Source organism: Pectinophora gossypiella, chromosome 1 (genome assembly GCF_024362695.1).
Source record: "Pectinophora gossypiella chromosome 1, ilPecGoss1.1, whole genome shotgun sequence".
NCBI classification, from domain to species: Eukaryota; Metazoa; Arthropoda; class Insecta; order Lepidoptera; family Gelechiidae; genus Pectinophora; species Pectinophora gossypiella.
Window position 1 is genome coordinate 14,424,614 of NC_065404.1, and position 13,662 is coordinate 14,438,275.

Consider the following 13,662-nt stretch of genomic DNA (forward strand, 5'->3'; position numbering starts at 1 on the left):
GTTCCCTAGATGGTCACCTAGAGTGGAAGTGTTCCCGTTGTAAAAACTGTCCAATAGTAAGGTGTCATTTAAACGCGCAGATGACGCGCAGGTCATCTTCGAGAAGCTCAGCTTCGAGAGGACTCATTGGCAGTCGCTTCTGTATAAAACCAGATATAACAGGTTAGGTAAGCAAAATTACTTTGTGAGACTGTCCTTTGTTTGACTGACTTTGCAAGCTTGATCTGATTGTTCGGAAAAGTAAGATTCACGGCACCTCAAGCTTTAGGTCCCTACTTGATCACGGCACCAACCCGCAGAGGAGCAGCGTGTGGTGGAGTATGCTCGGTACCCTCTCCTTTTGAGGGGAGGCCTATACCCAGAAGTGGGACATATATAGGTCGTTTATGTTATTAGCCTTTTAACTAAGTATAATAGTACTATTTAATAGTAACATTTCAACAGGTGACCACAAGTCAAAGAATTACTGGATTCAAAAATATTTCAGAACCATTAACAAATGCCAAAGAAAGCAGAAATGTCCAAATATTACCATATTTTGTTGTTTTTCCACCGTTTCATGCACAAAAAAAAACAAAAGAAAATCTTTAGCTTGGAAAAACAATAAGTTTGGGACGCAGCGTGAAATGATAAATGTTCTTCTCAATATCGCCCCCTAATGCGTAGACGATACGGTCGATTGTAATATAATGAGTATGTCATGTTTTTGTGATATAACTTATGGTTGGTATAAGTACTTTACTACTACGTACACACACATACATACATAACACGAACGGCGCCCTGAGAATGGCAGGGGACTGGTTGGACTCCGCGCTGCTGGGTCGATTCACCAAGCTGCAAGTCCTGTGCCCAGGCGCTCGGTTAGCTTGCCTATCTGCGTGAAGTACCCACCTGGGTACCTACTTAACTTACTTATAAGGTTTTACTTATTTATAGTAGGTAGGTACGGTCACGAGTACTAATATGTATACACTTAGATGCCATGTCACATTAGTTTTTTTGACAAATTAAACGGTAAATCTCAATAAATCAAATATGATAGTGCGACAGGGTTCTAAAGTGGGTACATGATATTACTCATGACTGTACTTAAGTAAGTAAAACATTTATTTCCTCTACAAAAATACATGGTAATATTTGTAGAAGCTGGAGCCTGAACTAGGATACCCTGTGTTTTAGGAGTCCTGGCCTCCACCTCCAGAAAGTCGTGGTCAAGAGAAAATAACAAAATAGAAAAAAATCGAAAAGTAATAGTTGTTGGCATCCCCAACAAAATTATATTTTTAATATTTAAGTGTGGCAATACTTGCCCTTCTGATCTCAGACCATCTAACGTGTACCTATCGTGTGTTAAACATTTTATAATATAAATTAATAAAAGTGCAGTCAACACTGTCCAGCTGTGTTATTCCTACCTACCATCAAGCAGAGCATCGACCACATCTAGATGCCCACATTGGTCCTTCGTCCCGGTAATAAGAATCAGCCAGCTGCGAGGAAGATTGCCGCGATCAAGTCGCGATTTACATACGACTTCGGCTTTCTAACGACAGTGCAGAGAAGACGAGTACTATTTGGCACACGCAGAAAAATACACAGTGCAGCAAGATATTTCATCATCGTTGAAGAACTACAACATTTACATCGTTTCATACAATTTCTATCAAGATAATTTCGCATTATTACATTTCGCCGCCATTTTACTTCTTTCGTCATCATTTTCGTCGTGGTGAAGTTCCCTGCGAGCGACAGTCACCCGTGTCTACAGGAAATAAGGTCGGATTTTGCAGCATATTTTCAGAATTCACCCTAAACACAATTGAAACGTCCCGCGCTTTACCGGAAATTCATCATCGACCGCTCATCGACCGAAGCGCGAAACGTCAACGCGCCATTGGCTGAACACAGAAGCAACGCGATCGCCTATTCGTCGAAGTTGAAGTTCTGCCAACGCGACGCAATAAGGAGGTATTGGTACACGAAATCGAGTGAAACGCAAGATAGTAGTTCTCAACGCAAGTAACAAGGACAGCATAATTATATTCCTACTAATTTTAAGAGGTTGTTTAATTTAGTCGTGTACGTTTGACGTTACTCAGTAGTTTTTTAGTAGCGTAAACGCAATTTTTATACACGCCATTTTGATGTAATTCCGTGTTACAACAGAATATTTAGAATTTTTTGAGTGTATACGTTGTTATCATTGTGAAAATGTCTGTTTCTAACGGAGAGGAGGACGTAGCTGCAAAACTAAGCAAACTTAAGTTAAACCGCGGCTATAATAAAGGTACGTTGACACGTTTTCATACCACATTATCCGACGTCAACAAGTTAAAAGATGTTCCGTTAGCCACGCTTGAAGAAAAGCGCAAAAAGGTGCTATTGACTTATGAACAATACGAAAATTATAATAGAGAAATAATTTTTCTAGATCCTAAAGAGGAAATGTCGGAAGATATCGCGACAACAGAGGACAAAATGTATTCCGTCCTCTCTATTTTGGATCGGGAAATTGCGTCCCGCAAGCAGGTTTTGCAGCCTCCGCCTCCGCCTCCTCCAGCTAAGAGATTGGTGAACCTACCAACTTTAGGGATTCCTATATTCGCAGGTAAATATTCCGAATATACACCATTTATTGAACTGTTCAAATCTGTAATTCACAATGATGCCACGCTTGACAATATACAAAAACTCCATTATTTGAGAAACTTTTTAAGCAGTGAACCACTTAAATTGATTCAAAACTTACCACTCACCAGTGCCAGCTATGATGAAGCAATCAAAATGCTCGATGATAGGTACTGTCAGAAATTTCAGGTCATTAATGAACATGTAAATATTTTATTGGACTTGCCCCACATATCTCGTTCGACTCCCACCCAGCTTAGGGAATTTATTTGTCAAGTCAGACAACACTTGGCCGCAATCAAAAACATGAATACATGCGTTGACAACTGGGATCCCATCCTAATTTGTATTTTGGTACGGAAATTAGATTCTTACACAGGAAGAGCCTACCACATGGAACGTGACACGTCTGCAGAGCCCACGGTTAAGGAGCTGCTGGCATTTTTAGAGAAGAGAGCGCTCGCAATGGAAAATGCTGAGCCACCTGTGAAGCCCTCTACCAGCAACGCCTATGGTAACAGGCAGTCCAGATTGGCAGTCAACGTAGCAGCGGTGGGAAGCAAACCAGCATGCAATTACTGTAAGTCCACAGAACATAAAATATTTTCATGCAGTAAATTTAAACTTCTACCTATAGTAGACAGAATTAACTTTGTTAAAGAAAAAGAGCTGTGCAATACATGTTTAAATAAACACATGGGTAAATGTAGATACCATTTTAGATGTGGTCAGTGCAAGCTAAACCACAACACACTGGTCCATCTCGATTCAAGGACAGAGCCAGTCATTATGCTCTCAAGTAAAGTATCTAATGACATTTTACTCCCCACAGCTCGCATTAAACTTATTGCCCAGGACCAGAGAGAGGTCCATGTAAAAGCAGTGCTAGATTCTGCCTCCCAAGCTTCCTTGGTGACAAGCAAGCTCGTGAAAGTCTTGGGATTGGCTCCTGTGCAGAATAGCACTCACATCATAGGAGTCACAGACAATAAAAGCAGTGTAAAATTTTCCATCCCATTAGAAATACATTCATTGAAGTCTCCTTACAAAACATCCATCAACTGCCACGTAGTGGACACAATAACATGTCGCTTGCCTCAGCAGAAGATAGACACTTCCAGGATCAAAATACCTGCAGGAATAGAGCTGGCTGACGATGACTTTTTCCTACCATCTGATATACACATGCTGATTGGTGCCGACGTATTTTTTCAGATACTGGAGCTTCCGGCGAGCCAGCAGAGCGAGCCTCGGCCGAGCCACACGCTACTGCCGAGCCCGGCGGCGCTGCGGCCTGAGCCGTGCGCCTACGCGACACCTACCGCTCCGCCCGAGGATGGCCCGCGCATCTTAAACACTAAGTTTGGACATATAATTGGCGGTGCTTTACCAAGCCAGCATGAGGTAACAAAGCTTATATCGCTCTTATGCACGAAGTGTGACAACAATTTAAATGATACTATGGCAAGCTTCTTCCAAACTGAGTCTGTACCTGAGGTATATAAGGAGCAACTTTCAGAACATGACATTGTAGAAAATAACTTTCAAAGTACTATGAAATTGGAAAATAATAAATTCCAAGTGGACTTACCACTAAAGATTCCTATTTCTGATGTGAATGAAACATTAGGTGAATCTTTCGATTTAGCTTTGTATAGGTTCTTAAGTCTTGAGAAAAAATTGAATAAAAATAGTGTTTTACACTCAGAATATAGTAAGTTTATAAACGAATATGTAGAGCTGGGACACGGTCATTATATTAATTTGGATTCTTATAATTTAAGGCAGGATCCCGTATATTTTCTCCCACACCACGCGGTTATAAACGAGAGCAGCAAAACCACTCGTACACGAGTAGTGTTCGACGCGTCTATGAACACGCGCAGTAAGGTTTCTCTCAACGACATTTTACTTAACGGCCCGGTCGTGCAAAGGGATCTCTTTGACATAGTCATTTTATATAGATTCGGAGATTATACATTTAATGCAGATATCAAACGTATGTTTAGGGGGGTCTTAGTAAATCCTGAACACACCTCATTACAAAATATTTTATGGCGTGAGGACCCTTCCCAACCCATTAAATGTATACGATTAGATACCGTCACATATGGATTAAAATCGTCAAGTTATTTAGCGACTCGATGCTTACTAGAGCTTGCAAAACAGAATGAAACTAACTTACCTTTAGCCGCTTCCATAATTAAAAACTGTACCTATGTCGATGACGTCATGGTTTCGCACTCTAATTTGAATACATTACTTGAGGCAAAAATGCAACTAACACAATTGCTGGCTCTGGGTAGCTTCGAATTGCACAAGTGGTCATCCAACAACAAACAGGTGTTGTCAGATATTCCCACGAGCCTACAACAGTTGGATGATATAGAACTTCAAAAGGAAAATTATAATATAAAGGCGCTAGGTCTGTCTATAGACGTACAGGAAGATTGCTTTGTCATAACACCTCCCACAAACATGCATACACAAAACATCACAAAAAGAAATATCTTAAGCCAGATTTCTCGATTTTATGACCCGCTAGGCTTTGTTTGTCCGATTGTGGTGAAGGCGAAGGTCATTATGCAGCAGCTATGGCTTGAGAAGATGGAGTGGGACGCATGTCCGCCTCAGCACATACATGACGAGTGGGTACAATTTTCTAATAACCTAGCTTCTATGGACACTATTAAATTAAAAAGAAACATACAGATTCCCTCAGACGCTGAAGCTGTGCAGCTCATTGGATTCGCAGACGCTTCGAGTTCTACGGGCTACGGTTGCTGTGTATATCTACGAGTGGTTCACTCATCAGGTACAGTTGAAACATCCTTACTGTGTTCGAAATCACGCATCAATCCACGCACGAAACCGTTGACCGTTCCGAGGCTCGAACTCAACGCATGTCTGTTACTAGCAAAGTTAATAACCAGAGTGCATGAAACGCTCACAACAAAGATACGAGTAGACGATGTTTACCTATTTTCTGACTCGCAGATATCTTTAGCTTGGCTAAAAACGGAAGTCACAAAACTACAAGCGTATGTTTCGAACAGAGTGAGAGTAATCCAACAACTCACTAATAGATGGCGCTGGCTGTATGTGAATACTCAGGAGAACCCTGCAGACTTGGTGAGCAGAGGAGTGGACGATCCGCGAGTACTAGCTTCCAGCACACTGTGGTGGAACGGACCAGCCTTCCTTCAGCACAGGGAGTATTCATTTAACAATAAAATACAGTCGCCTACAGAATTACCTGAATTGAAACCGCAAGCAGAAGACGCAGATCATGGCGCAGTTATCCTTTCTTGCACTTTAGATCAGTCGCAGGTACTCGACATGATGATACGTAACATTTCAGACATTAACAAAATGCAGCGTATCTTAGCATACATACTTAGATTTCGTCATAACAGTAAGCCGACGAACACAAAAATAAGAACGAAATTTTTGTCGAGCAATGAATTGCAGAGGGCTCTGCTACTTTTAATTAAGCACGAGCAAACAGTCTATTATAACGAAGAAATAAAATGCTTATTGAAAGGCGATCATATTAAAGGCTCATTAAAACCTTTGCATCCATTTCTCGACGAGGAGGGCGTACTTAGAGTAGGAGGTAGACTACACAACTCAGACATTCCATACACACAAAAACACCCTGCTATTTTGCCAAAGCAATCGCGACTAACGCAACTTATTATACGTCACGAGCATTTTCGATTGCTTCATGCAGGGCCCAAACTGCTATTAGCGCAGATAAATCAAAAATACTGGTTAGTAAACGGTATCAGAACGATTAAAAAAGTTATTCATAACTGTTTAGTTTGTTTCAGAATGAAAGCAAACACTGCAAGACAGCTCATGGGTTCCTTACCAAAACAGCGTGTCACCGCTTCAAGGGCCTTTCAAGTTGTTGGAGTGGACTTCGCTGGGCCGGTGCAGTTAAAAAATTCACGCATTAGGCGAGCAACTCTTAGTAAAGGTTACATCTGTGTATTCGTCTGCTTCACAACAAAAGCGGTTCATCTAGAACTAGCTTCAGACTTATCCACGGATACCTTTCTCGCCTGCTTTAAGAGATTTATTTCGCGTCGATCACTGCCCACCGAGGTCTTCTGCGACAATGGGACCGCATTTGTAGGGGCAAGGAACAAATTAGCTGACTTGTACAAGCTGCACGGCTCCGTTGACCACCAGACACAGGTGCAAGGGTTTGCCTCCCAACAAGGAATAAAATTCCACTTTATTCCTGCGTATTCACCGGTGTTCGCTGGTCTAGCGGAGGCTGCAGTCAAAAGTTCTAAATATCACTTAAAAAGAACAATAGAAAAAAGTATACTTACTTACGAACAATTGAATACGGTTTTATCTCAAATTGAAGCCATTTTAAACTCGCGACCCATCATGCCGATTTCATCCTCGGACATTGCAGATTTTAGTTACTTAACACCAGGACATTTTTTAGTAGGAGGTCCACTTGTGTCCTACCCTGAACCTGACATAACGGAGGTTCCTGCTAATAGGCTCAAATTTTGGACTTTGGTTGAGAACATGAAACAATGTTTTTGGAAAGCGTGGCACAAACAATACTTAAACATATTGCAAAGTCGACCAAAATGGCGCGATAGTTTGCCTAACATAACAGTAGGTTCATTAGTTATAATGCGCGAGCCAAATTCAGCTCCTCTGTACTGGCCTATGGCTAGAGTGACTCATATTTTCCCAGGCGGAGACGGTAAGGTCCGAGCCTTAGAGTTAAAAACGTCCAATGGCAAGACGTATACTCGATCGTTATCGAGCGTTTGTATTTTACCTTTAGAATAAGTTTTATTATTTACAATAAGATAGCATAAAACACTTCTTCCTTTTTTTATTATGTAATGTATCCGAAGATAAGTTTATTCTATAAGAGTTAATTACAATATACCTAATTGTAAAATATTGAATTAGTCATTTTCTACGAATAAATAATAAAGTAATGTCTCATAAATATTAAGCTTGCTTATTAGAGTAAAAAGTAAAAAATATGCTACGTTTCCTACAATTTCATTGAATTTATAAGCTATATTGTTATTACTTTAAAAACAAAGTTAAGGTTTGCAAGTTTAATTTAATTACTGTGTAAGTTGATGATATAAGTGACTTGCAATATTATTTAGCAGCCATGAGTTATTTATTTGATTTCTTGAGGATAGAATAAGTTGTATTGTATTCTTTTAGTTTAAATTCTCTCAGGCCGCAGCATGTTGGCATCCCCAACAAAATTATATTTTTAATATTTAAGTGTGGCAATACTTGCCCTTCTGATCTCAGACCATCTAACGTGTACCTATCGTGTGTTAAACATTTTATAATATAAATTAATAAAAGTGCAGTCAACACTGTCCAGCTGTGTTATTCCTACCTACCATCAAGCAGAGCATCGACCACATCTAGATGCCCACAATAGTTAAAGTAAATTAGACTAGTAATGGTCAAACAAATTGATTCATTCGAATAGCCACGAAATTAACGCGTTCAAAAATGTATCTGTGATAAAAACAAGTTAAGTAGGTATTTAAATAAAACAAAAGAAGGAATTTCTTGTTACACACGTTATGTAAGCAAAAAAATAGTTGAAAAATATTCTATATTTTTATTCGAATGAATTATTTCGCCAAAATAATTCGAATTCCAAATTATCTTCCGAATTTTCAATACATACACATTATAGCAATGCTCTAAACAAACACAATGTTAACACATCGTACTTTATGCGAACTTTTCTAACATTCCTCCAAGGTTGCCCAAAAAGGAAAAGTTTAATAAGTTACACGGATTATGAGATTTAAGGAAGCAAACTCGTACGTTGTTGCGAGTTCAGAGCAAATGGGGTAAATGGAACTGTGTAGGACTTCGCAAGGTACATTGTATATACGGGCGCCATGCATGACCAAACGCGAAAAGAATATCTTTGAATTCATCATCTCTTGGCTTGTCGTAGGTTTATACCTATTATTATTATTTGTATGCCGTTTCCATATCTCGGAGTTCCGGACTTTTGGAAGGCATGCGCGTATAATTATAAGTATCCAGGCGCTGCGGCACGGCACCCGACCGCGATGTAGTTATATTGAAGACTTCGACCAATAGCAATCTGTGTGTATAACTATCTGTGTGTAATCTGTGTGCAGATAGTATTCGTCTATTGATCGAAGCGGTCGATATAATTCGCGCCACGCACGACGCGCTTGGAGTGCCGCTGGGGCAGGGTTTGCCAACAACATCTTATGTCACCTTATATCAATCTCATACATTTTTATCACTGTCACTGTCGATAATAGTTTTGTATTGTCATATTCGTATGCAACTTGTCTAAAACCCCTGTGTTATCAATACATTGATGTAAACACAACAAAATATTACAATAATTTGTCGAACACAACACCAAGCTCCCTACATTCTTTTAGGTTCCCCCAGCTTTTCCGTTAATTATAAGTTTTAATGAGATTACTCAAAACGATATAGAAGCCATTAATGTTTTCATTATATTCGCGAAAGCAGGCAGATTGAAACAAAATATTTCCTAATCTACGCACAAAGTGAATTTCATTGTTTCAAACAATTAGGCTGCTTTCAAATGCGGATGGTTCCGTGGATTCAGAATTGAGAGCGAATAAAAATATATACATTTTTCAGGTGTATATATTTAAGGGCATATCATAAAAACCGACGTAGAAAACAATATCGCTGGATGAGAAAATTTCTGAAAGCTATCATTTCCTTGTGCCCGTGTTTATAATATACCTAATTAAGTTCGTTCTTGGAAAAAGTAATGTTACCGGCAATAAGTATATTAATTTATTCTTGTTTTTTCCAAAAAATAATACTAAATTTAATGAAAGCAATTAAGTATAGCTATTTGCTTCTTTAACGTAGTCATTATTTAATACGAAACCTGATGTGCGGATAAATGTCAAAATGGCCATCATAGCGTGCCACTAGTTTACTACAGGGTGTTGGTAACGAAAACTTTGAGCCAATAATCCGACAGAATTTATTTGACTGCACACGTCAAACGGGTTACATATAAGCGAGATGCCTATTTTATCCACCCGGGTTATTCATTCATTTTAAAATTAACAATTGTCAATCATCCGTCCCTTTCTTTTTCGACGGATAAGAAAATGACGGGTATAACTTAAAATTAGGAGGGATCTGCAGGAATCGGGGCCATTTCTACGTTTGTATGTCCCAAAGAAGTGAAATCTCGTATGTCACACTTCAATATAGGGGAAAAATTCTTGAGCAAATCGTTACTGTTACCAAAACGAAAGTGTGCGTAAAGATAACGACCTCTTGAGTAACAAAAAGCCGGAAAATTTATCGCGACAAATGGTAAGAATCGAACGTTAGAACGCATCATTCTTATTTAACGACTGACAGGTGGCTTCACGAGAAAAATTACGCCAAATAAACTTTACGAGTAGACACTTCTGTGTAAATATTTGATAACTTGAGGGTTGACGATTAAAATTTTAATGTAGGTCACTGTAGGATTAAGTTCGTTCTAGACATTTTTATTGTGTAAAAAAGCTTTTGCCCGCGGCTTCCCTCGCGTTAAATTCGGGGTAACACGGTTCTCTTTTTCTAATGTACCAACATTTAGAGGCCTGGTTTTTGTTGACAGCACAAGCAATCACAGCAGTCTATTTATTATTATTCACAATTAGAATCAGCGCTGGCGCGGCGGTGCATTTAAAGATTATTTAAAATGTTTGCAAGAATAAAACGTATTATAGATAAAGCAGGCAGAAAACAAAGGAGAAGAACAAAACGTTTAGCTTCATACCTTGATAACTGTGAAATGCATATAAAATTTCACCCCTCTTCAGGGGTAAGGGGCAGATTTCCACAAAAAAATGATGCACGATTTTTTTGTAAGTCACAAACATTCCACATACAAATTTTTAGCTTTCTCTCTTGAAAATTGCAGAATGCTCCATACCAATATCCACCCCCCATTTTAGGGAAGTGGGGGGTTAGAAAGAGACAAAATATAGCATATGTCAACAAGCATCTTTTCAACTATCTCCACGTAAAAAATCACATCAATTCGTCGCTCCATTTTGGCGTGAAAGACGGAGAAACAAACAGACATATACATACACTTTCCCGTTTATAATATTAGTAAGCTTAATTATGAATATTTGGTTTGTTTGTTTTTAAATAACATAGATTCTCGACTATAATCATATTTATTATAGACAAAACAGAAATCTTGAAGTCAGTTTATTTAATTTAAAACATTTTTACTTATGTGACCTCACCTATATTACGCTAGTTTTCTCTTAGAAGGTTGGAAGGTCGGACAGTAAAACTGGACCTGTCAAATCTTCAAGTTAGGTAAACAGACCTTGTGGAAACCAGATAACACTACGGAGATGTTGACGAGGAATCGACATGGCTCCAATAGAGATCTTCTAACTTTAAACTCTTTATTGTACACAATAATTGAATTAATAACAAAAACAAAAATACAAAAGGTGAAAAATACAAAATAAATAGTACAAAAGGTGGACTTCTCTCCAAAAGAGATTTGTTCCAGCCAACCCCTCATGCTATAGCTATATATAGGTCAAAAAACTTAAAAAAGACTACAAAATTGAAGGAATTCATCATTGTAATAATATACAAAATAAATGTACTCTAAACAAAAGTTGAGTTTATAAAAAACAAAAAGATAAAGCTTACCTTACCTACAACTTGTTTCAGAACTGAAAGGGAACAGGCTCCCAAAGGGGAAGGACGTAAATATAAACTTTGCTAGTTTGAAACTTTTCACGAGAAAAGCACGAAAATCCCTCTTAACGCCCTGACGAATCGATATTGTAAACAGATAGAATACTTTTGAATAATAATCTATTCCAGCCAAGTGGTTAATGTCATTGACTGCCGCCAATAATTGTCTGCAAGAAATCACGTCAAAAAAATATATAAAAAAAAATATCTGGAGAAGCTGCTAGAGGAAAGGACCCGGGACCTCCGGATCGCGAGCTCATACTGCACCACCCAGAACGTTCAGCTAGACCCCGGACACTATATACAAACAAAAAAAAACGTCGCTTTACACAGACATTACACATTGATGTTATCGTACATGCGCATCTGTGTGTGTGACGTCTAACGCCCTTACGATTGAAGACTAAAATAAGACCAAGGGGGTGAGGTAAACCTAGCTTAGCCGCTGGTGGGGAGCGGAGAGTTGCCGTTCTACACGTAGAAGTGCACTACGGTGAGGGAGCACCTTAATATTATTGAAAGGCACGACGCTCAGATAAAGCTCATCTTCATCTTTTTTAATTAATATGCGCATTTTAACTTTAGTTTTTTAGTTTGGAAAACTGCGCAGTACCGCCCTTTAAAATTTGCTACGTGGCTACGGTGTAGCGGCACGTAGCAATTACTACGCCACAGAAAACTAGAGATATGAGAGAATGTTACAGTTAGATGGTTTCAATGGGTGTAGTGTGTGTTTTTTTTTTATTCGCAATGTTGTTTTTTTATTCAATGCGTACAGTTTTTTCCTATGTTATGCGAGCCACAGGAAAAATCAAAAATGCCTTTTTTAAAATGCGACATGCATTTTTTATTCAAGTCTTCTCAAAAAATATAAAACTGTAAAATAACAACGTAACATAACATAAACAGACTATATACGTCCCACTGCTGGGCACAGGCCTTTTTTATATTTTTATATATTTCTTTGCCGTTGAAAACCTGTTGCCAAAAGGAAAAGCAACAATTCTTCATAATATAAAATATATGAATAAGTACCCAGTAAGTTTAACAAGAGCAAAAACACGTCTAATCTCCGAGACTATTTGACAACTACCACAACTGTCCGAAAAAGTAAGATGATTCAGTGCTTCGGAGGGCACGTTAAGCCGTTGGTCCCGGCTGTTAGCCGTAAAAACAACTCCACCAACCCGCATTGGAGCAGCGTGGTGGAGTATGCTCCGTACCCCTCCGGTTGATTGAGGGGAGGCTTGTGCCCAGCAGTGGGACATATATAGGCTGTTTATGTTATGTTATGTACTATAGTATATAAGGCAGGCAACATTACAGGAAGTAATTAAAAGCTGTTTATTACGGAAGCTCGATAGGAGAACTTTTCAAATAACAGCGTTCAACTTATAATGGCGTGCCCCTCCGAGCTTAATAAGTTATATGAGGGTTTAGAGCTTTAAAGTCTTACCGGATTTATTATAATAGGTAATGAAAAAATATAATGCTTTTGTTCCCTACTACTTAGATCTCTTCTTCTTGTAGAAGAACGAAGTCAAGAGCAAACCCATCTTAATTAAAAAAAAAACCTTATTTTAGACACGACTCAAGGCTGTTGGGACCCTCGCTACATAATTTTCGGCGCCAATAGATAGCGTTAGTGTAGCAACACCATTCGGTGATCGAAATATTTTATTTTTCATAGGTAAACTAAGCTTTTTGCCACTACACTATCTATAGAACCTACCAACAATAAAACATATATACCCAAATAGAGATTCAAACCCGTGACAAAGGGTGCGAAAGTATAATTCTTATTTTAATTTGAACATTAGAAGAAGAGAAAACTGTACAAGAATCTTCAAAGAATATTTCTTTTCCGGAAATATTATAGATAGAAAGATAGATGTAGCCTTTCATCAACATCAGCCCATTAACGTCCCCAGTCCCCACTGCTGGGGCACGGGCCTTCCCTATGGATGGATAGGGAGATCGGGCCTTAAACCATCACGCGGGCCCAGTGCGGATTGATGGTTATTAACGACTGCTTATGCAGCCGGGACCAACGGCTTAACGTGTCTTCCGAAGCACGGAGGAGTTAAAAATGAAATTTTTTTTTGTGGTCACCCATCCTATGACCGGCCTTTGCGAAAGTTGCTTAACTTCAACAATCGCAGACCGAGCGCGTTTACCGCTGCGCCACCGAGCTCACTGCGATGTAGCCTTTATTATGAACTTATTCTAACTTAACATAATATAAACATA

The 13,662-nt window shown here is 38.9% G+C and overlaps 1 protein-coding gene across 2 annotated transcripts; it reads left to right on the forward strand.

Moving 5' to 3' along the window:
- The first annotated feature begins 2,048 nt into the window (after positions 1-2,048).
- LOC126370047 (uncharacterized) lies at positions 2,049-7,562 on the forward strand. 2 transcript variants are annotated; one of them, XM_050014693.1, is made up of 4 exons: positions 2,049-2,290; positions 2,435-2,611; positions 2,999-3,211; positions 3,847-7,562. In XM_050014693.1, the coding sequence occupies exon 4, from the start codon at positions 4,093-4,095 to the stop codon at positions 7,453-7,455; it is 3,363 nt and encodes a 1,120-aa protein (XP_049870650.1). In that variant the 5' UTR covers positions 2,049-2,290; positions 2,435-2,611; positions 2,999-3,211; positions 3,847-4,092; the 3' UTR covers positions 7,456-7,562. The 2 variants fall into 2 exon arrangements, with proteins under 2 accessions (XP_049870650.1, XP_049870656.1); XM_050014699.1 differs by having other exon boundaries at positions 3,847-7,060.
- Positions 7,563-13,662: the final 6,100 nt, after the last annotated feature.

Coding starts and splice junctions, on each gene's coding strand:
- LOC126370047 (XM_050014693.1), top strand. CDS start 4,093: ATGGCAAGCTTCTTCCAAACTGAGTCTGTACCTGAGGTATATAAGGAG.